At 42.8% G+C, this 20,584-nt stretch overlaps 1 protein-coding gene across 2 annotated transcripts in view; it reads right to left on the bottom strand.

The window, feature by feature from the left end:
- Positions 1–1,494: 1,494 nt before the first annotated feature.
- Positions 1,495–20,584, bottom strand: part of BRD8 (bromodomain containing 8) — a 54,886-nt gene continuing 35,796 nt past the window's right edge. For both annotated transcript variants that reach the window (XM_069972849.1, XM_069972841.1), the window contains 7 exons: positions 12,370–12,585; positions 11,302–11,436; positions 9,650–9,804; positions 9,335–9,418; positions 5,392–5,460; positions 3,578–3,755; positions 1,495–1,618 (listed from right to left, as the gene is read on the bottom strand). In XM_069972849.1, coding sequence (XP_069828950.1) covers positions 1,580–1,618; positions 3,578–3,755; positions 5,392–5,460; positions 9,335–9,418; positions 9,650–9,804; positions 11,302–11,436; positions 12,370–12,585 — 876 coding nt within the window. In that variant the 3' untranslated portion in view covers positions 1,495–1,579. The remainder of the gene's footprint in view (positions 1,619–3,577; positions 3,756–5,391; positions 5,461–9,334; positions 9,419–9,649; positions 9,805–11,301; positions 11,437–12,369; positions 12,586–20,584) is intronic.

Consider the following 20,584-nt stretch of genomic DNA (forward strand, 5'->3'; position numbering starts at 1 on the left):
AGTGTTCTGGTGCTGAGATCCCTACTGATCTCCAGAATCAGGGTAGGTTCAGACTCCGGAATCTGTGTGGATAAATTGTGGCGGATTCCGTGGCTTGTACCCATTCACGGTGGCACGCATATCTGCCTGCTCCATAGACACCATTCTATGACCGGGCAGATTCCGCTGTCCGCCGAAAGAATAGACATATCGGTTCTTTCGGAGGGACGTGGAATCAGCCCGGCCATAGGATGGTGTAGATAGGCGCGCCAACGCGTACGAGCCACGGAATCCACTAGAATTTATTTGCAGAGATTCCGTAGTGTGAACCTACCCTAAGCGGGGAAAAGCACTAATATAGGCACAGCTCTCCATTCTGACTCTGTACACTTATTATAGGGTCTGTCTTCTAAAAATATGGCAAGAGAAGTGCTTAGCTGGGTGCTTCTCTCTGGTGGTTCCACCAATCTGTCTTTTAACACTTACACTTTGAGGCCTTGTTCACACAACATAAAAATAAGGGTAAAATATGGCTGTTTTGGATAAATACGGCCTGAAATAAAGAACATGATCACTATTTCCGGCCATATTTATCCAAATGCAGCCGTATTTTGCCCTTATGTTTTTGTTGTGTGAACCTGGCCTAAGTGACATTTATACTTGAAGAGATTTTAGTGTTCTCATTGCTGCCACTGATTGAATTATGTAATATGACTGTTATAAGTCTGTTATATAAAACACTCTATTTAACAAAACAAAATTATTGTATAAGGTTAGGATGAAAGATGGCAGCACTTTTCCATTACAGATTTTGCCAATGCAAAGATAAACTTGTAGTGAAAATACACAATTCTGCAAAACTAAAGTAAATCTATTACCAGCTGACTCGTCTGGTAAGCGTCTGGTAAGTGGTGGCGGGTGAAGTGACCCAGATCACAGCTGTGCTTTTCTTCTGTAAATCTGTTTCTCCGTTTCCCTTTATAGATTCCTTTTACACACTGGAAAATCTTCATTATGTAGTGAAATCCACACAAATACTTTCCTCTACCTGTACTTGGGATTTTGAAAAGATCATCTACATTTACTATAGTGTACATAGTTACATAGTTAATACGGTTGAAAAAAGACACATGTCCATGAAGTTCAACCAAGGAGGGGATGGATACAGGGAAGGGGGAGGGGTGATATGTTCTATACATATGCATCTATATTATTTTGGTCTAAGAACTTGTCTAGCCCTGTTTTGAAGCCCTCTACTGTTTTTGCTGTGACCAGATCCTGTGGTAGACTGTTCCACAGATTCACAGTTCTCATGGTAAAGAAGACTTGTCGCCTCCGGAGATTGAACCTTTTTTTCTCCAGGCGGAGGCAGTGCCCTCTTGTCCTTTGAGGGGGTTTTACCTGGAACATTCTCAACATAGCGAAACGTGAGCCAGCTGCCAATGTATATTAAGTTTTATATCTAAAAAAAAATTCCTTGTAATGCAATACAATATTTTAATGCTTTTTATAAACAAAACATACCAAATATAACTATACAACATTTTTCATAAGACTGAAAAAATCAAAGAACCGGCACATGTGAAAATAGCAACATATTCTATTCTGTTCCACTTTGTCTCACTTGTTCTTGTAAAATCTAAGACACAAAAAGACAAAAAGGAATAAAAGAAAATTACTTCTACTGCTTTCCAAGACAAAGATGTAAAACTTACAGCAGCCTTACCTGCCGTACAATATTATTGTGCAAACTACTGCACAAGGCTACTATAGAGGGTATCACTGTTACAATACTATACATACCTTGGGTGCCCTGCATCATATGTAAGTCACTAAAGCAGATGATGTTTATTTCCCTATAGACCCATCTCAGAGGAGGCTGCAAGTGATCTGTTTAGGCTTTTTTTTTTTTTTTAAAGGGACTCTGTACCCACTGTTCCCCCCGCCCCAACTACTTATACCTGCTTGTAGCTTGTGTGAAGTGCTTTCTCCTGGTATGTTTTGCCACGCTGGTTGTACTTAATTTTGGCTGAAAAACAAAGTTTACTTGAGTAGATGCCGTGTCTAAGAGGCGGGACCGAGAGCGTTCGTGCCCAGGTGAAGCACCGCCTGTGTGGTCTTGGTCTCGCCTCCCCCTGGCTTTCGTTCCGCCCTCTGTGCCATGGTTGTAACCCCTGGTGCCGCAGCCGTGACGTTGCTGGGTCAGCGCCGCCTCTGTGGTGTGTCCCATGTTGGCCCCGCCTCTTAGACACGGCATCTACTCAAGTAAACTTTGTTTTTCAGCCGAAAGAATGTAAAACCAGTGTGGCGAAACATACCAGGAAAAAGCACTTCACATAAGCTACAAGCAGGTATAAGTAGTGTGTGTGTGTGTGTGTGTGTGTGTGTGTGTGTGTGTGTGTGTGTGTGTGTGTGTGGGGTGGGGGGGGGGGGGCGGGGGTAGGGGGTAAAGGGTCGCTTTAAATTAATGGCCTACTCCTATTGTTTGTTTACATTATTGAAGCCAAAGCCAGGGATGGATTTGAAAAGAGGAGAAATACCAGTTGTTATGAAATGCTCTCTGTTTATAGTCTGTTCCTGGCTTTGGCTTTAATAATCTGTCAGATAAATCTCTCTGTGTAAACACACCCTTATGATGTGTTTAACAGAAAGATTTATCTGACAGATTATTGAAGCAAAAGCCAGGAATCTCAGTCTTTCCTTCATGACCTGTTTATAGTCTGTTCCTGGCTTTCAAAATCTGTCAGATAAATCTCTCTGTGTAAACGCACCATTAGCATAGGTCCTTTATTGGGATTGGGCTAGCAGCTTCAAGTCCCAGGCCTAGCATGAGTTTAAAGGCCCAAACTTAAATGGAATCTGTCAGAAGGTTTATGTGGCCTTAAAGGAGAAGTCCGACAACATTTTTTATTAAGGTATTGTATTGTCCCCCAAAAGTTATACAAATCACCAATATACACTTAACAGCCCACACAGCACTGGGAGTCGGGTCGTGACATCACCATGTTATCCAGGAAGTGAAGCCTTGATGCAGTAGTAAGTGCAAGGAAAAATACTTTATATGCATTTCCCATAATAAGTGTATATTGGTGATTTGTAAAACTTTTGGGGGGTAATAAAATACTTTAATAAAACTTTTCGCCAGACCTCTCCTTTAAGCAGCATAAACTAGTGAACAGATCAGTGTATTACTTACATCATTCTGTTCAGCAGTTCTGACATGCAGGAGAATGGGGGTTTGTGCTGCCCCGATCTGTCTGCCTCCTCAGCTACTGACTGACAGCTACTGTCTGCCATCACACAGTCTATATACACACACATTATAACTAGACAACTGCCAATCGGTGGCCAATGAGCATAGGGAGCTGGTGCTTATAAATATACAGCACTACTGAGCACACACGCATAATAATGAGTTCTCAATATTAGGGGGGCTATCTCCAGATAAGCTGCACGGACCAATCACTATGCTGCTGTTTCGGTCAGCAGACCTGCATGAGGGTTAGGAATTTTGGTTGTAATAAGGACACAAAAATGTGTTACACTCATCTAAAAGTGGCCCTTATGGGAGACTTGTAATGGTTTAGCAACAAAATACCTGTAGCAATTCTTCTAAATCTTTTTGTATCTCCAAGGCTTTTTGGTGAACACTGTGATCAACACTGTTATACATTACAGCATTTTGAAGCATTAGAAGAACATCTCTCTGGAACTCGGCAATTGTCTTTATCCTTCCCTTAGACAGGCCCTTTTTTATTGTAGAGAGATCCATTGGCCTAGAATAAACAAGTACTTCATTAATACCTCTTTATGTCGGAATATTTTCTTTGTATAGTGCCTGACCATGCTTCTTATGCAAGGACATTGAGGGGGGGTATGGGTTATGTTTATTCAAGGAGAAGTACAGCGAAAATTTTTATTAAAGTATTATATTGCTCCTTAAAAGTTATACAAATCACCAATATACACTTATCACTGGAAATGCACATAAAGTGCTTTTTCCTGCACTTATTACTGCATCAAGGCTTCACTTCCTGGATAAAATGGTGATGTCACGACCCAACTCCCAGAGCTGTGTGGGCTGTGGGTGCTGGAGAGGATGATGGCAGCGGGACAATAAGGGACACAGGGCACTGGAGGGACACTGAGCATCCCCCTGCCATCATCCTCTCCAGCAGCCACAGCCCGCACAGCTCTGGGAGTCGTGACATCACCATGTTATCCAGGAAGTGAAGCCTTGATGCAGTAGTAAGTGCAGGGAAAAAGCACTTTATGTGCATTTCCCGTGATAAGTATATATTGACTTCGCCTTTAACTTATAGTATATTATTTAGTTAAGGGCTACATAGCCACTGTGACCCCGACAGATGTCACACAGGAGAAAATCGTAGAGTCACCTACCTCCATCACAGATAATTAAAGGGAACCAATCACTGAAAAAGGTCACATAACTTGTTACTATAGTGTAAAAAAACACGTACTTCTGTTTCCAGACATATACTAGGGTTACTGCTACTCCCCGAAAACAGATTAAATTCCTGCGTCATATGTAAATGACCTTTTAGACACCGCTAATGCTTACTTATATGTCTACACATATACACTATATTTACAGGTTAGGTGACATTTTTATGGAGATTGGTCCCCTTTAGGCTATGTTTCCACACAGTATTTTTGGTCAGTGATTTGCAACCAAAACCAGGAGTGGATTGAAAACACAGAAAGGCTATGTTCACACACTGTTGAGTGGATGTCCGCCAATAAATCATCTCTTGGTTTTAGTAGCAAAATATTGAGCATAAATAGTTTGTGGGAACATAGGCCGCATTTACACATTCCGTGCTCTGCACGGAACACGGACGTGGAATGCCTATAACGGACTTCTCCCCCACCTGGGCAGAATCTGTGATAAGATGCTGGAAGCGGGAGAACTATATTCATATGCGCCACGCTGTAATGACAGCCCAAAGCGGCTACTTCATTACAACACGGCGCATATGAATACAGTACCTCCGCTCCCTGCATCTTATCACAGATGCTGCCAGGGCAGGGGAGAAGTCCATTACAGGCATTCCACGTCCATGTTCCGTGCTGAACACGGAAAAATGTAAATGCGGCCTAAAAGTCAATTTGGTTGTCTTGCAACAAAATTGCTGTGACATTAACCAAAAATTCTTAAGGTTTGAAATGCTGTTGTGGTCATGCAGATGAAACAAAGACCTTTGTCCCCGCACCATGTGGACCAAGCTGAATTTGAAAGATTTTAACAGTTGAATAGAAATTTAATATTTTAATTGTCAGCAGTGTTGATGCCAATATATTAGATAATCTTTAATGGTGAAAAACGTATTACAAACAAGGAAAGATTCCATGACCATTATATGTTTTATATGTAATCATGTCCCCACTGACCGTTTCACAATATCCATATATCCTGGAGCTTCCCTGTCCATCACTGGTTTACGAAATGGTGCTGCATATCTACAATAAAATTCAGTGAAAAAGAGAACAGGAGAGAAACTATATACACGGCTGTATGTATGAACATGGTTAACAGATAAAAAATAAAGCAGCACTCTGCAAATACTAAGACACACATGAACTTATATGAATATATGGATTATTCTGGATTTATGTAAATGCAGCCTTGAACAGCAATAGCCTTGGGCATCAGAGCACTGAACGAAGCCAAGTCGGACCTCAGTGCAGAGGAGGCAGCAGTCCTTTCATTTTTCTAGCTGCCACGGGTTAGTCCAGCCATCATCCTGCATCCTGGGGCACTCAGGGAGACTACATCAGACTGCGCTTTTGCTGCCGTTTTCCATAAATAGAAGCAAAAATACCACAGGACCTTTTGTGACCCCACAGTCACATGATTAAAGTGTACCTCCAGTAGAGTCACTGTCGTATTTTTTTTTTTTGCAGAAATCAATAATCCAGGCGATTTTAAGAAACTTTGTAATTGGGTTTATTAGCAAAATCTGCCATTATCTGCATGTAAAAAGCCTTTTCCCAGGTCCCCCCCTCCTTCCTCTTTTTCATCCACTCTGAAAAATCTGAAAATTGTGACTTGTTGCAGGAGACGTACCCTGTCTGTTCTAGGGAGAGGGGAGGGGGGAGGAGGAAGGAGGGAGTTATCTGGCAGCAGAAAGCAGATAACAGAGGATTACAGGCACGGAGCTGGGTGACAGCTGTAATCCGAGCTCAGACAGGTCACTGGTGACTGTCACAGGAGATATCCCGTGAGGGATTTGTAGATTAACTCTTTGTTGTCCTGTTTTGGTCTTTTCTTTAGCTCTCTCCATAGGAGAACAATGAAGACAGAGGGGAGAGCTTCAAACTGCTTTTTCATGATAAAAATGCATTTTTCGGATAATAAACCCAATTACAAAGTTTCTTAAAATCGCCTGGACTATTGATTTCTGCAAAAAAAAAATTCACGACAGTGACACTTTAAAGAAAACTAAATTACTATTATGTAGGACAGTCATATTTTTTTCAAATGTGCAGCCATTTTGAATTTGGTGCCGGAATAGGGTTCCCAAGCACTTGTTCTCCCTACCACATCCAACTGTACCTTATGAGAATAGCTTCCCACTGTACCTCCATAGCTCCTGTTTCCAGCAAGAGACCCTGCGCTATAGACTTTGTTACGCTGGGTCTCGTGCTGGAAATTAAAGTTACAAAGGCGCCACAGGAAACTCTTCTCATAAGGTATAGCTGCCAGAGGTGGGAAAAATAGGCACTCAGAAACGTATTCCGGAGGCAAATTCAAAAGAAAGATGTTCCCTACGACTAGAGATACACTTTGAGGTCCTCAGAAATCCTAAAAAAGGGGGAGAAGAGATGTGTCGTGTGAGTATATACTGTATGCAGTGTGTTTGTGTATATATACACACAGTATGAAGTGTATATTGTGCATACAGTGTGCACACTGTGTGTGTAGTGTATGGAGAATGCATGCTGTGTTTGTGTATAGTGCAACGTGCATACTCTGTGTGTGTAGTATATGCAGTGTGCATACCATGAGTATATACAGTGTATATCATCTACATGGTGGAAACAACGGCCCCCTTTATCCCCCAATAGCCGATAATCACAGCAACATTGCAGGGCTAAGGGGGGAAATGGGGACGTGATTTCCACCACGTTGAGAATTCCGAACGCATATGTGGAAACACAGACAATCCCTTTATAAAGGCATAAATATTGAGTAGTTCAGGCTGGGTTCACACTAAGTTTTTGCAATCAGTTTTTTTCATCTGTTTTTGCAAAAAAAACAAGAAAAGAAGGAAGCATTTGTGTGCATCCGTTTTGATCCATATTTCCATTGACTTCCATAAAAAAAATAAAAAAAAAAGGGATCAAAACGCATCCTTTTTTTAGGCTGGGTTCACACACTGTATATTTCAGGCAGTATTTGGTCCTCATGGCAACCAAAACCAGGAGTGGATTGAAAACACAGAAAGGCTATAATCACATAATGTTGAAATTGAGTGGATGTCCGCCATTTAATGGCAAATATTTGCTGTTATTTTAAAACAGCTGCTGTATTGAAATCATGGCAGCTATTTACCGTTATATGGCGGCCATCCACTCAATTTCAACATTGTGTGAACAGAGCCTTTCTGTGTTTTCAATCTACTCCTGGTTTTGGTTGCAATGAGGACCTGACATGAGGACCAAATACTGTCTGAAATATACTGTGTGTGAACCCAGCCTTAACATGCACAAAAATACAGTTGACCTTACTTTGTGTACGTAAAAAAAAAATGGATGCGGTTTGGTCTTTTTTTTTTTTTAACCCTTAGACGACCCAGGGCGTATAGTTACGCCATGGAAGTCTGTCCCCAGACGACCTAGGGCGTAACTGTACGCCCTGGGTGTTTCTCCCGCTATGAAGCGTGCTATAAAAATAAATAAATAGATAAACATATAATATACCGTAGCGTGCGTAATTGTCCGATCTATTAAAATATAACAAGTGTCATTGCGAATGGTAAACGGCGTACACGAAAAGAGGGAAAAAAGTGCGCGGATTACCGATTTTATGTTACATTATATATATAAAAAAATTAATAAAAAGTGATCAAAACATCCGATCTTCACAAATATGGTATTAATAAAAACTAGCGATCATGGCGGAAAAAATGACACCCCATACAGGCCCGTAGGTGAAAAAATAAAAACGTTATAAGCGTCACAATAGTCCCATTTTATTTATAATTAATTGCCAAAAAAAAGGATTTTATTTAAAAAAAATATATAACATTAGAGAATCTGTGTAACCTGCATATGGTTGTGTTCAGACTGACCTATAGAATAATTGTATCATGTCGCTGTTACCATATAGTTCATTACGTAGACACAGGAACCCCCCAAACGTTACCATATTGCATTCTTTTTTGCGATTTCACCTATTTATATCTTCATAAATAATATATTTGGAATTCCATCATACATGTTATGGTAAAATGAATGACGCCATTACAAAGTACAACTATTCCTGTAACAAATAAGCCCTTACATGGCCTGTAGATAAAAAACTGAAAGTGCTGGAGCTCTTAGAAGGGGAGGAGGGAAAAACGGAAACACTAAGATCAAAATTTGCGCGGTCAACTGGGTCATTTTGGGCCTGGTCCTCAAAGGGTTAATAATAGAAGTCAATGGAAAAACAAAACGGATGCACACAATTGCATCTGTTTTTCCATCCATTTTTTGCAAAAACGAGTGAAAAAATTGGATTACAAAAACGCAGTGTGAACCCAGCCTTATGTGTCTACTTTTGGCTGTGTTCGCACATAGGGAGGCATTTATTAAGTCCGGCGTTTTTTACGCCGGACTTAAAAATGCCCCCGCAGCTCCGGCGGTACGGGGATTTATGTAGAGGCGGACTGCCTGTACATAAATCCTGTGCGCGCCGGTGCGCACCGCCGAAAACCTACGCCAGCTGAGGACTGGAGTAGGTTTTCGGCGTACATTTGGGCGGAACGGATGATAAATCGCGCGGACTCTGAGTCCGCGCCCTCCGTTCCGCCCACTTCCCGCCTACTTTCCGCCCCCTTTCCGCCCCCTGGCGTACTCGGCGGAAAGTGCCGATTTGCGATTATTTTATTCGCAAATCGGCCATTTGCGTATAAAATAATACGCAAATCGGCACTTTCCGCCAAAAATCATCCGTCCGCCGGATGATACATGTGGCCCATAGCCTTTTTTTGGCTTTATGTTTTTTCATCAAACAGTGCATTTGCAATAAAATAGCACAATTTTACATGCAATTCCGTCAAAATCATGACAAAAATGGCCGTTTCTCACAGGGAAAAAAGCCATGTGTGAACACACTCTTAAAACATACCTGTGATCTGCTATCATCTTCCAAACTGGTGCCAGCTGCATTCTGATGTTTTTCAGGTGGGAATCTGTAGTATTTAAAACCAATCTGAAAAACAGATAAGTATATCTTCACTAATGTACATAGAAACTATAAACTATAAGTGGCGCTGCCATCTATGGAATCAAAAAAATCACCAGGTAGTCATGTCTGCACAGTTTAGACTATAGTAACATATACATTATATGCTATACATTCCAAACTGGATATAAAAGTAATAATAATAGATGTAAATGACAAGTTTAGCAAAACTCTGCTTATTGAAGTAGAGACACTTACAATTCAAGCATTGAAGTAGCCTTTGGCATGATATAGTTGGTGCTCTGACAAACAGAAATGTCTTTGTTACTCTGGTTCATAGGAGAAGGATCCTTTTGAGATTCGCAGAGTTGAATGTCAGTGTATTCCATTGCTGTTTCTTCCACATTTACATCCTATAAAAATAGATATTCACAAAAAAATGCCTGGCAAACAGGTTCTACAACAGGTAAAAGATTTGAGTAACGTAGTTTACAAGGTAAAAGTTTTAACTAGAGATGAGCGAACCGGGTTCGGGTTCGAGTCAATCAGAACCCGATCGTTCGGCATTTGATTAGCTGGGGCTGCTGAACTTGGATAAAGCTCTAGGGTTGTCTGGAAAACATGGATACAGCCAATGACCATATCCATGTTTTCCACATAGCCTTAGGGCTTTATCCAACTTCAGCAGCCACCGCTAATCAAATGCCGAAAGTTCGGGTTCGGATGGACTCGAGCATGCTCGAGGTTTGCTCATCTCTAATTTTAACCCTTTAAGGACCAATTTTTCTTCCTTCTTTTTCCTCCTTGTCCCCATAACTCTTTTATTTTCCCATCTTCAGAGCCATGTGAGGGATTGTGTATTTTGTAATAGTGCCTTTCAGTCTATCATAACATGTATGACAAAATCCCCAAAATATTATTTATTGGGGGTAACAGAAAAAGAAAAGGAAATTGAGCAAATTTTGGAGGGTTGTGTGTTTACGTAATGCTTTATACGGTAAAAATGAAATGTTATCTTCATTCTATAGGTCAGTCTGAATACAGAGAAATGCATGTTTGTCTAGCTATTCTAATGTTTTGCTATTTTTTAACAGTAAAAAAACACTATTTTTTGTAAATAGTATGATTAAAATGGTCCTATATGGTCCTATAGTGACTCTTATAACGCTTTTTTTTTTTACCTACAGGTCTGTATGGGATTATGGGATGTCATTTTTTGCGCCATGATCTCTACATTCTGTCAATTCTTTGGGCAGACGGCGGGATCTGCGCGAGCATAGAATGGAATCTATGGGACGGGCGGAGAGTCAAGCGGGAGAGCGCGGGGGCGTGAGGCAGAATCCTCGGGATGTTATCCACAAGAATTCTGTAGTGTGAACGTGCCCTAAATGTATGGGCGGTCTTACTGCTTACGTAACTATATAGTAATATTAGCAGTTTGTGATGCCTTTTCTAGCTGACAGTTTCCCTTTAAAATTGCCTTATTCAACCTCCTAAAACTTTTTTATTTTTATATTGGGCTGTTTTTATTCATACCATTTGGAACTTTTGAATAATTGTTTTCTAATATATTATGTGATAAAAATTTGCTATTTTAGCAAATCCTGTTTAAGCAATGTAAGCCCTGAAAAATCCTATTTATGGTGCGTTCACACCTACAGGATCTGCAGCTGATTTTCTGCAGCAGATTTCATTTAAATAACTGAACACAGCATCAAATCTGCTGCAGATCCTGTAGGTGTGAACGCACCCTTAAGCAATGTTGCTGTGCATTACCAATCAGCCTTATACAGTTCAAAATGTGAACTAAGGTACATTATATTTATTTTTGAAAAAGGTTTTCTCAGCAACAGATAACTGTAAACATGAGATATGCAGACCATGTCGTTTTCTATCAATTATATTTTTACCTGTGTACTGCCTTCACCAAATTCATTTTTAAGAAGTTTTATGTCTAAAGACTGAATGGTGTTGTGTTCTCTCTTCTCAAGTTTTTGTTGACTTTGACCTTCCACACTTTCTAGGTTGCCCTCTAAGAATCCAACCTGAAACGGGCATAAGGATAAAATGTTTACATATAACAAAGAAAATATTATGAAAAGCAGAGGTCACATAGATTCTACACAGAGTACATTTTATCAATGACTTATTAAAGGGAACCAATAGAGTATTTTGCATATAACGCTAAATCGTTTCTTTGCCGTAGTGTATGTGCCATCTTCTGTTATGGTACATCCGAGACAACTTTTTTTTTTATTCCAGCGCATGGTGAGAGTCTTGACTAGTCACAGCTCTCTGCAGGGATAATTGACAGACAAAGAGGCCTGTTAGAAGTGTCTTCTCTTGTCAACCATCTCTGCAGAACACACTGACAGGCAGAGAACCATGACTAGTTACGGCCTGGGCTACACCTCGATGACTAGTAACGTCTTTCCCCCTGCACCAGAATAAAGAACATTTGTTGCCTTTCTTAGAGAAATTCTGGGAAAAGTTGCAGAATGGATGGTGGACAGACTTATTGCTGTCTAGCAGTTCAGCTAGAGATTCCTGGACCCTTCACTCCCCTCTGGTGGTGAAATGGTCTCCTGGGGATCATACATTTTATCAAAGTTTTCTCTAAACGTTTAGGCTTTGGTTAAATCATCCTAAAGAGTGGAAGTCACCAGACCAGCATTTGCCCACTGCAGACATCAATTTTTGTCAGAATACCACCCACCAGTCTCTTCAATAGCTAGGTATATTCATTTTGCTTTTTGGTTCAAGACTGTTTCTTATCAGCTCGACATTCTGTCTTTTGAGAGTATGGCCTTTGTCAATTGAGTGACCCGTGGATGGGTTAAAAGTTAAAAACCCTCTGTTGTCCTTGCTGCTTTGTATGTCCAATGTGTAGGTCCCAGAAAACCCCTTTCATAAAAGTTGAACTTGGTATAATATTAGCAACTGAAGTACATTGTGTTTTCTATCTAGTACATTTTTACCTGTGTAGAGCTCAGACTGAGATAATTTGTAACAAGAATTATGTCTGAAGACTGAGTTTTATCTGTAGTATTTTCTGCCATCCCAAGTTCTACATTATTTTCCAATTTGCTTCCTAAGCAAGCACCATCTCCTTCACTCCAATTCTTCATGAAGGAATTTTCTGGGCAATTCACATAAGTAGGAGATTGAGTCAACATGGGTTCTATAACCTGCAGCTTGGAAAGGAGAAAAAAATAAACAAGCTTAAGAAAATATTCTTTTTCTTCCCATTGTTGACAGCTCGTAGTCTAGGTTATCGACCAGCACTCTGCTCTAAAAGCAGTGGTCTGGCTGGTGCATATATAGCTATATTATACGTATTTGTATATAATATACAGTACATAAACACTATGGGAGACCTTTATCAGGACTGGCGTAAGAGTCCTGTCCCCTTTCCCCTGTACACCTCTTAGTAAACCCAGCACAGGCATTGCGTAAAAATGTACACCTGCTCTGAAGCAGGTGTAGATTTTTGCCTGGTTTAAACCTTCATTCATTTCTTTTCGAACAGATCAGTGGTCAGTCCTACACAACAAACTGTCAACAATGGGAGGGAAAGAGTAGCAAAAGTAAAAGACAAGTTTGTTAAATGAATTTATTTTCAAAAATATTTATGTTGAGGAGCCCTACATGTTTAGAGGGGTACTCCCACATCTCAACTTACATAGTTGAACTCATAGGGGGAGATTTATGAAAGGGTGTAAATATACACCTGGTGTAAACTGTCCACAGCAACCAATCACAGCTCCTCTTATATTTTACCAGAGCTGAAAGCTGAGCTGTGATTGGTTGCTGTGGGCAGTTTACACCAGGTGTATATTTACACCCTTTGATAAATTTCCCCCATAGGGCTTATCAAGTTATATATTTTTGCAAATACATTAATTTAGCAAATCTGATGCTTACTGCGCTTGCATTTTTTTAAACCAACAGACCACACATGAGCCCTTATTTTTGGCAACACCAATTGTACTTTGCAATGACACACTTAATTTGTCCATAAAATATGCTGCGAGTTTTGGCAGCAGCATTTAAAAAGGTAATTAGCTAGGAGGAGGCAAGTTTGCTAAATGAATTTCCTGATCGTCCTACGGCAGCACACCATCGGTTAATGTGACGTCATCTAACCGGATAGAAGAGGGTTTACCTAGCAATAAGCATAGTTAATTAGTGAAGTTCAAACCACTCTTTTACTTTATTTTGTCTTTTACTTTATTTTATTATCATTATTTTTTATTTCCTTATTCTTTAAGGATTCCCGGGATGTTTATCCAGGGATATCATAATGATAATAAGGGAGAGTGCTTTTTTTCCTCTCTCCACCACCATACCCCACAGATGAATGATGTTGGGGATACGATAAGGAGACACTGTTTAGTGACTCTGAAAGCTGGACTGTCTGTCCTACGTAATGAGAGCTGAGACGCTGCATGTTGGTGCAGACGGCATTAGTAGGTGACGGCGCACCCTAAGCACCTTACGGACAATACCGGCACATAGAGATTCTCCCGGGAGGGCAGCCACGTGGACTGGACGCCATCAGCCAGGGAACTCCCGGAAGACACGACCGCCGGAAGATAGGCCGCATCAGGAAGTTGATCGTCGAGCCGCACCCGGATCTACGTCACCGGAAGCGACGACAGCGGGGTGAGACCGCCGGGAATTAGGCTGCAACCGGAAGTGCGTCACCGGAAGTGACGACACCAGGACGCCGGAAATCAGCGCAACACCGGAAGGACACCGGCGAGCGCTGCGGCGGTAAGCTTAAAAGAACAGAACATGGCGCCGAGCCTGCGCTCCGCCAGGAAGCTGTTTTCTCACTGTGCAAATGTAAGTAGCCGACATCATAGCAGCCTGTGGTTTCACAGGCAATATGATACGGTGGGACATATGGAATTACATTGATGATTATGTGCATAACTGTCTTCATTAGCATCACCCTGCCTTCCATAGATTGGTTTTGTAGGTTTTGTATGTTTTTTTCACAACAAAGCAACTAGTTCTATATGGTATATATTGCAGTACTACCTAGTTACATACATGAGTTTTCTCTTATATGTATTTGCATTTAATATACGATTGTCCATGGTCCTATAGTCAGTATGAGTGGACTGTATTATCATCTTGATATGAGAATTGAATTTTGCTCTTGCTACAAAAATTAAGAGTGATTGTTTACTCTTATGGACTCCATTCTGTATTTTCAGATGTCATGTCCTCCTTCCAAAAGGTTACGCAAGGCTAAACATAATATCTGTGCAAGATGTCAACAGCCCATGCCGGAATCCTGGGACCAGGACTCCTGTACCAACTGTTTGGCTTCAGAACAATCCTCTCGGGGGAAACAGCAGTCTTCTTATCATGGTTCAAAAGCCAGCTATTGGATACATTCCAAGAGGTCAAATCTACTTTGAAGCAATCACAACCCCTGCAGCCAGTCCAGCCTGCTCACTCTGCTCAGCATGCTTAGTCTCAGCCTGTCTTATCATCTGCCTCCCCTGAGGTCTCTAATGCTGATTCTGCGGATTATGAGTCAGAAATAGAGGAGAAGGATGAGATATATCTTTTTCACAAGGATCGTATGCCTAAGTTAATTTCCAGTATTAAACAGACTCTGGAATCAGAGATGGATGTTAGTCTGAGTACTAAAAGACAGCAGCTCTTTCATTTTCCCATTTCCAAAAATAAGGTACTACCTAATCATCCAATTATTAAAGACTGGCTTCAGAGGGTTTGGATCAGACCAGAAAAGCGTTTTGACCAAGGGGCCAAGTTTAAATCAATCTATAAACTTGAACCTGACTTTTTTTCTGAGTGGGAAAACCCCCCAAAGATTGATCTACCAGTTGCACGCCTGTCAAAGAAATCGGTCTACCCGGCAGACGATTCTTCTCTGCTCCCCGACCCCATGGACAGAAAGGCAGACTCTATGCTAAAGAGATCTTTTTTTTTCGGCTGCCTCCTGCTCCGCCAGAGTGGCTTCCTCCTGTGTCCCGGTAGCCCGGGCCCTCCGGGTTTGGCTGAGTCAACTGACTCAGGATATTGAGCAGGGAGTGAAGAGAGAGGATTTATTGAAGGATATGTCCATGTTGAAATCTGCAACAGACTTCCTTTGTGATGGTGCTATGGATTCGTTAAATGTCGCCTCTAAAACTATGGCTGTATCCAACATAGCCAGAAGAGCCTTGTGGATCAAACAGTGGCCCGAAGATGTGCCAGCGAAGCATAATTTCTGCTCGCTGCCATTTCATCCGTGCTCACAGTTTGGTCCACAGTTGAAGGAGATTCTAAAATCTCTGAATGAGGAAAAGGGGGTTAAATTCCCTCAAGCATATAGGAAGAAGAATCCTAGATATTTTCAAGGAAGATCAAGAAACTCTCCCAAGTGGCAACGCTTTTTTCGTCCCTCAGGCAGACAAGGAGGTTATAAGCCGAAGCAGGACAACTCAGCGAAGAGAAAGCCCTTTCAGGGTAAAAAATCAGACCAATGACATCAGGTCTTCCAATCCACCAGTGGGAGCCAGGTTAAGTCATTTCGCAAATCACTGGTCAGACACATCTCAAGATGCCTGGGTCACTTCAACGATAACCCGCGGATACTGCCTAGAGTTCCAAAGTTTTCCACCAGAAAGGTTGATGATAAACAAAAATGTAAAGCCTATTATTTTCGACCTGCTAGACCAGTTCGTGCAAAAGCAAGCCTTGGAAATTGTTCCACCCTATCAACAACAAAGAGGGGTTTATTCACCAATATTTGCAGTCCCCAAGGCAAGTGGAGAATGGCGTCTGGTCATAGACCTTACCTATCTAAACAAATTCCTCCTGAGAAAACATTTCAAGATGGAGACCATTCAGTCAGCAGTGATGAACATCCAGGACAGCGATCTGCTTGCAAAGATAGATCTGCAAGATGCATATTTGCACATTCCGATATTAACCTCTTAAGGACCCATGACGTACCGGCACGTCATGGATCACTGTCACTTAAGGACCCATGACGTACCGGTACGCGGGTCCTTTAAGAGGGCGCCGTGGCCGGCCGGGTCCCGATCGGGGGAGATAGCCTGCTATAATACATAGCAGGCCATCTCTCCCTGTCGGCATGGAGGGTTGTTAACCCCCCCCCATGCCGACGATCGCCGCTATTGGCTGATAAGCCCATAGCGGCGATCGGAACCTTTCCGGGCCATCGGTGGCCCGATGACCCGGAAAAAAAATGGCGGTCGGTGCTGTCCGAGGACGGCACCGACCGCCATTACTGTAAAAAGTAATGGTGGTCACGGTACCACCGTCCCGATCGCCGTGAACGGCCGGCCGTTCACGGCGATCAAAGTCCCCACAAGTAATAAATACCTGCTCCGGACCCCTCAGCTAGGTAGCTGAGGGGTCCAGAGCAGGTATTTGTACATTACTCACCTGTCCCGGGGTCCTGATCGGCGTCTTCCGGGTTCCCGGCGTCCTCTTCATCTTGTCGGGTCTTCGGCTTCTTCCGTGAGTCCCGATCGGCTTTTTCCGGCTCCAGCGTCGTCTTTTTTCGTATTTTTCCGGCTCCAGCGTCGTCTATTTTCGGATCTTGCGCTCTGCTGCCCCCTAGCGGCTGATAAGTGTAATACACGTATCAGCCACTACAGGGATGTTCAGAATGTAGTAAAAAAAAAAATTTTTTTTCCCAATTGTTTTTTTTTCTATTTTCCGCACCCTATCGCCGCTGAGTGTTGATCAGCATCGCACGAAAGTGCGCTGCTAATCAGCAACTCCTCCTTTTTGGCGTAGGGTGGGTTTTTTTTATATCCTACTGCCACGGTCTGCTGATAAGTGCCGAACGTAAGTGCGGCATTTATCAGCAACACCATTTTTGGCGTAGGTTTTTTTTGTATACTTACTGTAAAAAACACGTAAAAAAACACTACATTACACCACACTACATTGAATAAAGTTTTACACTACACCACTACATACCCCATATACCAATCCCCATATAAAGATGGCCCCCAGGGTGTTTTCGGTATCGGACGCATACGTTATTATTGCCTCCGACACCGAAACAGCCAGTGAGGATGAATGGGGGGTCCTTTTTTCCTCCATTCATTCTCATCCTCCTCATCATCCAGTGACGTGTCTGGGGGTAGCGTAGCGTACACTGCCCCCCAGACACGTCTTTTCCGCCAGTACCCAATAAGAGATGACGGTATGGCGTGAAATTCTACAAACTCTGTGAGAGTACCTCAGGGTACACTTACAGATTTAGGGTACGTGCACACTGCGGAATGGCGAAGGATAACCCTTTGTGCATTCCGCAGCTGGCACCCACCGGCGGACTGATGCAGGGGCGCGTCTCCGCCCGTGTCATAGACTCTATCCTATGCATGGGCGGATTCCATCATCCGTCATTCCATCAACACGTTGGACGCAGAGCGGAATCCGCCCGTGCATAGAATGGAGTCTACGACACGGACGGAGACGTGCGCCTGCATCAGTCCGCCGGCGGGTGCCAGCTGCGGAATGCACAAAGGGTTATCCTTCGCGATTCCGCAGTGTGCACGTACCCTTAGAGTGTATGAAGGAAGGGACACCCGAATCCAGCCCCCAGATGCCCACTCCCCCCCCCCCCATCCTCTGAGTTAGTGGGGAGCTTGTTCGGGAACTGATCTTCCCACTGCTGGATAAAGGTTACCACCTGTACGGGGATAACATTTATACCAGCGCCCACTCTTCCGGTCCCTCGCTGCCTAAGCTACTGTAGCTTGTGGCACGATCCGTAAATATCAGAAGCAGTAATAGCGCCCTAATATTTAGCAGCCATGGAGCGGGCCCAGCGCTTCTGGATATGAAGAACCCCGGATCGCACCAGGACAACATTTTCCAGGTGACGTCCCCCACACTGGAAAACAGGAGACCCCAGAAGAAGTGCAGAGTGTGGCGTAACAGGGGGATCAGGAAGGACACCATTTTCCAGTATGACACCTGTCCTGATCCCCCCGGCCTCTGCATACTGGATTGCTTCAAGGCGCACCACACGTCATTGGGGTTCTACATTATCTAAATTCTGTCCCTTATTCCTATTTCAGGGGTCACGTTGATCCAGGGATTATTCTGATCGCCATTATGGAGTCGGGAAGGAATTTTTCCCCTGTGATGAGGCTACTGTCGTCTGCCTCACGAGGGGTTTTTGCCTTCCTCTGGATCAACACAGGTTGAGTTTGATGGACACCTGTCATTTTCAACCTTATAAACTAATAATTGGCCTAATCCCCCCAAATAAATTAGAATTGTCCCTTTTCCCCAGCTAAATAGGTATGGCCGCCATTCAAATTAGAGGATGCCATGATGCAATTACAAAGCCTCTGTGCGGCCAGGACAGTAGAAACCCCCCACAAGTGACCCCATTCTGGAAACTACACCCCATAAGGAATCTAACAAGTGGGGCAGCGGGTATATGGCCCCCTGGTGACGGCCACATTTGGGACGTGAAAATGAAAAAAATGGTATTTTTTATTTTCACGGCACATGTTCTACACATGTGCCCATCACTAGTGGGGTCTATATGCTCACTGCACCCCTTGTTAGATTCCTTATGGGGTGTAGTTTCCAGAATTGGGTCACTTGTGGGGGGTTTCTACTGTTCTGGCAGCACAGGAGCTTTGTAATTGCGACATGGCCTCCATCCCCCATTCCAGCCTCTAAATGGCACTCTGTCTCTTTGGTGGCTTGCCTTGTGCCCATATGGCAAATTATGTCCACATGTGGGGTATTTTCGTACTCAGGGGAAACTACCCTACACGTTTTGTGTTCATTTTCTTTTTTAACCCCTTGTGGAAATGGAAAAAAATCAAGGCTAGACCAACATTTAGTGTAATTTTTTTTTAATTTTTACTCTAAATCATTGATCTTGTCTTGATTTTTTTCATTTTCACAAGGGGTTAAAAGATAAAAAAAAAACACAATGTGTAGAGCAATTTCTTCTGAGTACGGAAATACCCCACATGTGGACATAAAGCACCATGCGGGTGCAGGGTAAGCCTCCAAAGGGAAGGTGCGCCATTTGGTTTTTGAAGGCTGGATTTGGATGGAATGGATTTCGAGGGGCCATGTTGCATTCAAAAGGCCACTGTGTTGCCAAGACAGTTAAACCCCCCACAAGTGACCCCATTATGGAAACTGCACCCCTCAAGGAATGTAACAAGGGGTGTAGTCAGCATATGGACCCCACTGGTGACGGGCACAAATGTGGAACAATGTGGCGTGAAAATGAAATATAAAATTTTTTACACTATAATGTTGGTCTAGCCTTGAATTTATCATTTTCACAAGGGGTTAAAAGAGAAAAAAAAACACAAAATGTGTAGAGCAATTCCCCCCGAGTCCGTAAATACCCCACATGTGGACATAAAGCGCCATGTGGGTGCAGGGCAAGCCTCCGAAGGGAAGGAGCGCCATTTGGATTTTAGAGGTTGGATTTGGCTAGAATGGATGATGAACGCCATGTCGCATTTACAGAGCCCTTGTGCTGCCAAGACACTGTAAACCCCCCACAAGTGACCCCATTCTGGAAACTACACCCCTCAAGGAATCTAACAAGGGGTGCAGTGAGGATATGGACCCCTGGATGACGGGCACATTTGTGCCATGAAAGTGAAAAAATGAAAATTTTCACTTTCACGTCACATTTTTCCACATTTGTGCCCGTCACCAGTGGGGTCCATATGCTCACTGCACCCCTTGTTAGATTCCTTGAGGGGTGTAGTTTCCAGAATGGGGTCACTTGTGGGGGGTTTCCAGTGTCTTGGCAGCACGAGGGCTCTGTAAATGCGACATGGCCCTTGAAATCCATTCCATCCAAATCCAGCTTCCAAAAACCAATTGGCGCTCCTTCCCTTTGGAGGCTCGTCCTGCGCCCCCTTGGCACTTTGTGTCCACATGTGGGGTATTTCTGTACTCGGGAGAAACTGCGCTACATGTTTTGTGTTTTTTGTTTCCTTTTATCCCTTTGTGAAAATGAAAAATTGAAGGCTAGAACAACATTTTAGTGTAAAAAATACTTTAGTCTTTTTTCAAGCCATATTGTTTGGAAAATCTGTGAAGCACCTGTGGGGTCCAAATGCTCACCGCACCCCTTGTTACATTCCTTGAGGGGTGTAGTTTTCTAAATGGTGTCCCTTTAGGGGTGTTTTTTAG

Source organism: Dendropsophus ebraccatus, chromosome 1, assembly GCF_027789765.1.
Source record: "Dendropsophus ebraccatus isolate aDenEbr1 chromosome 1, aDenEbr1.pat, whole genome shotgun sequence".
Taxonomy (NCBI): Eukaryota; Metazoa; Chordata; class Amphibia; order Anura; family Hylidae; genus Dendropsophus; species Dendropsophus ebraccatus.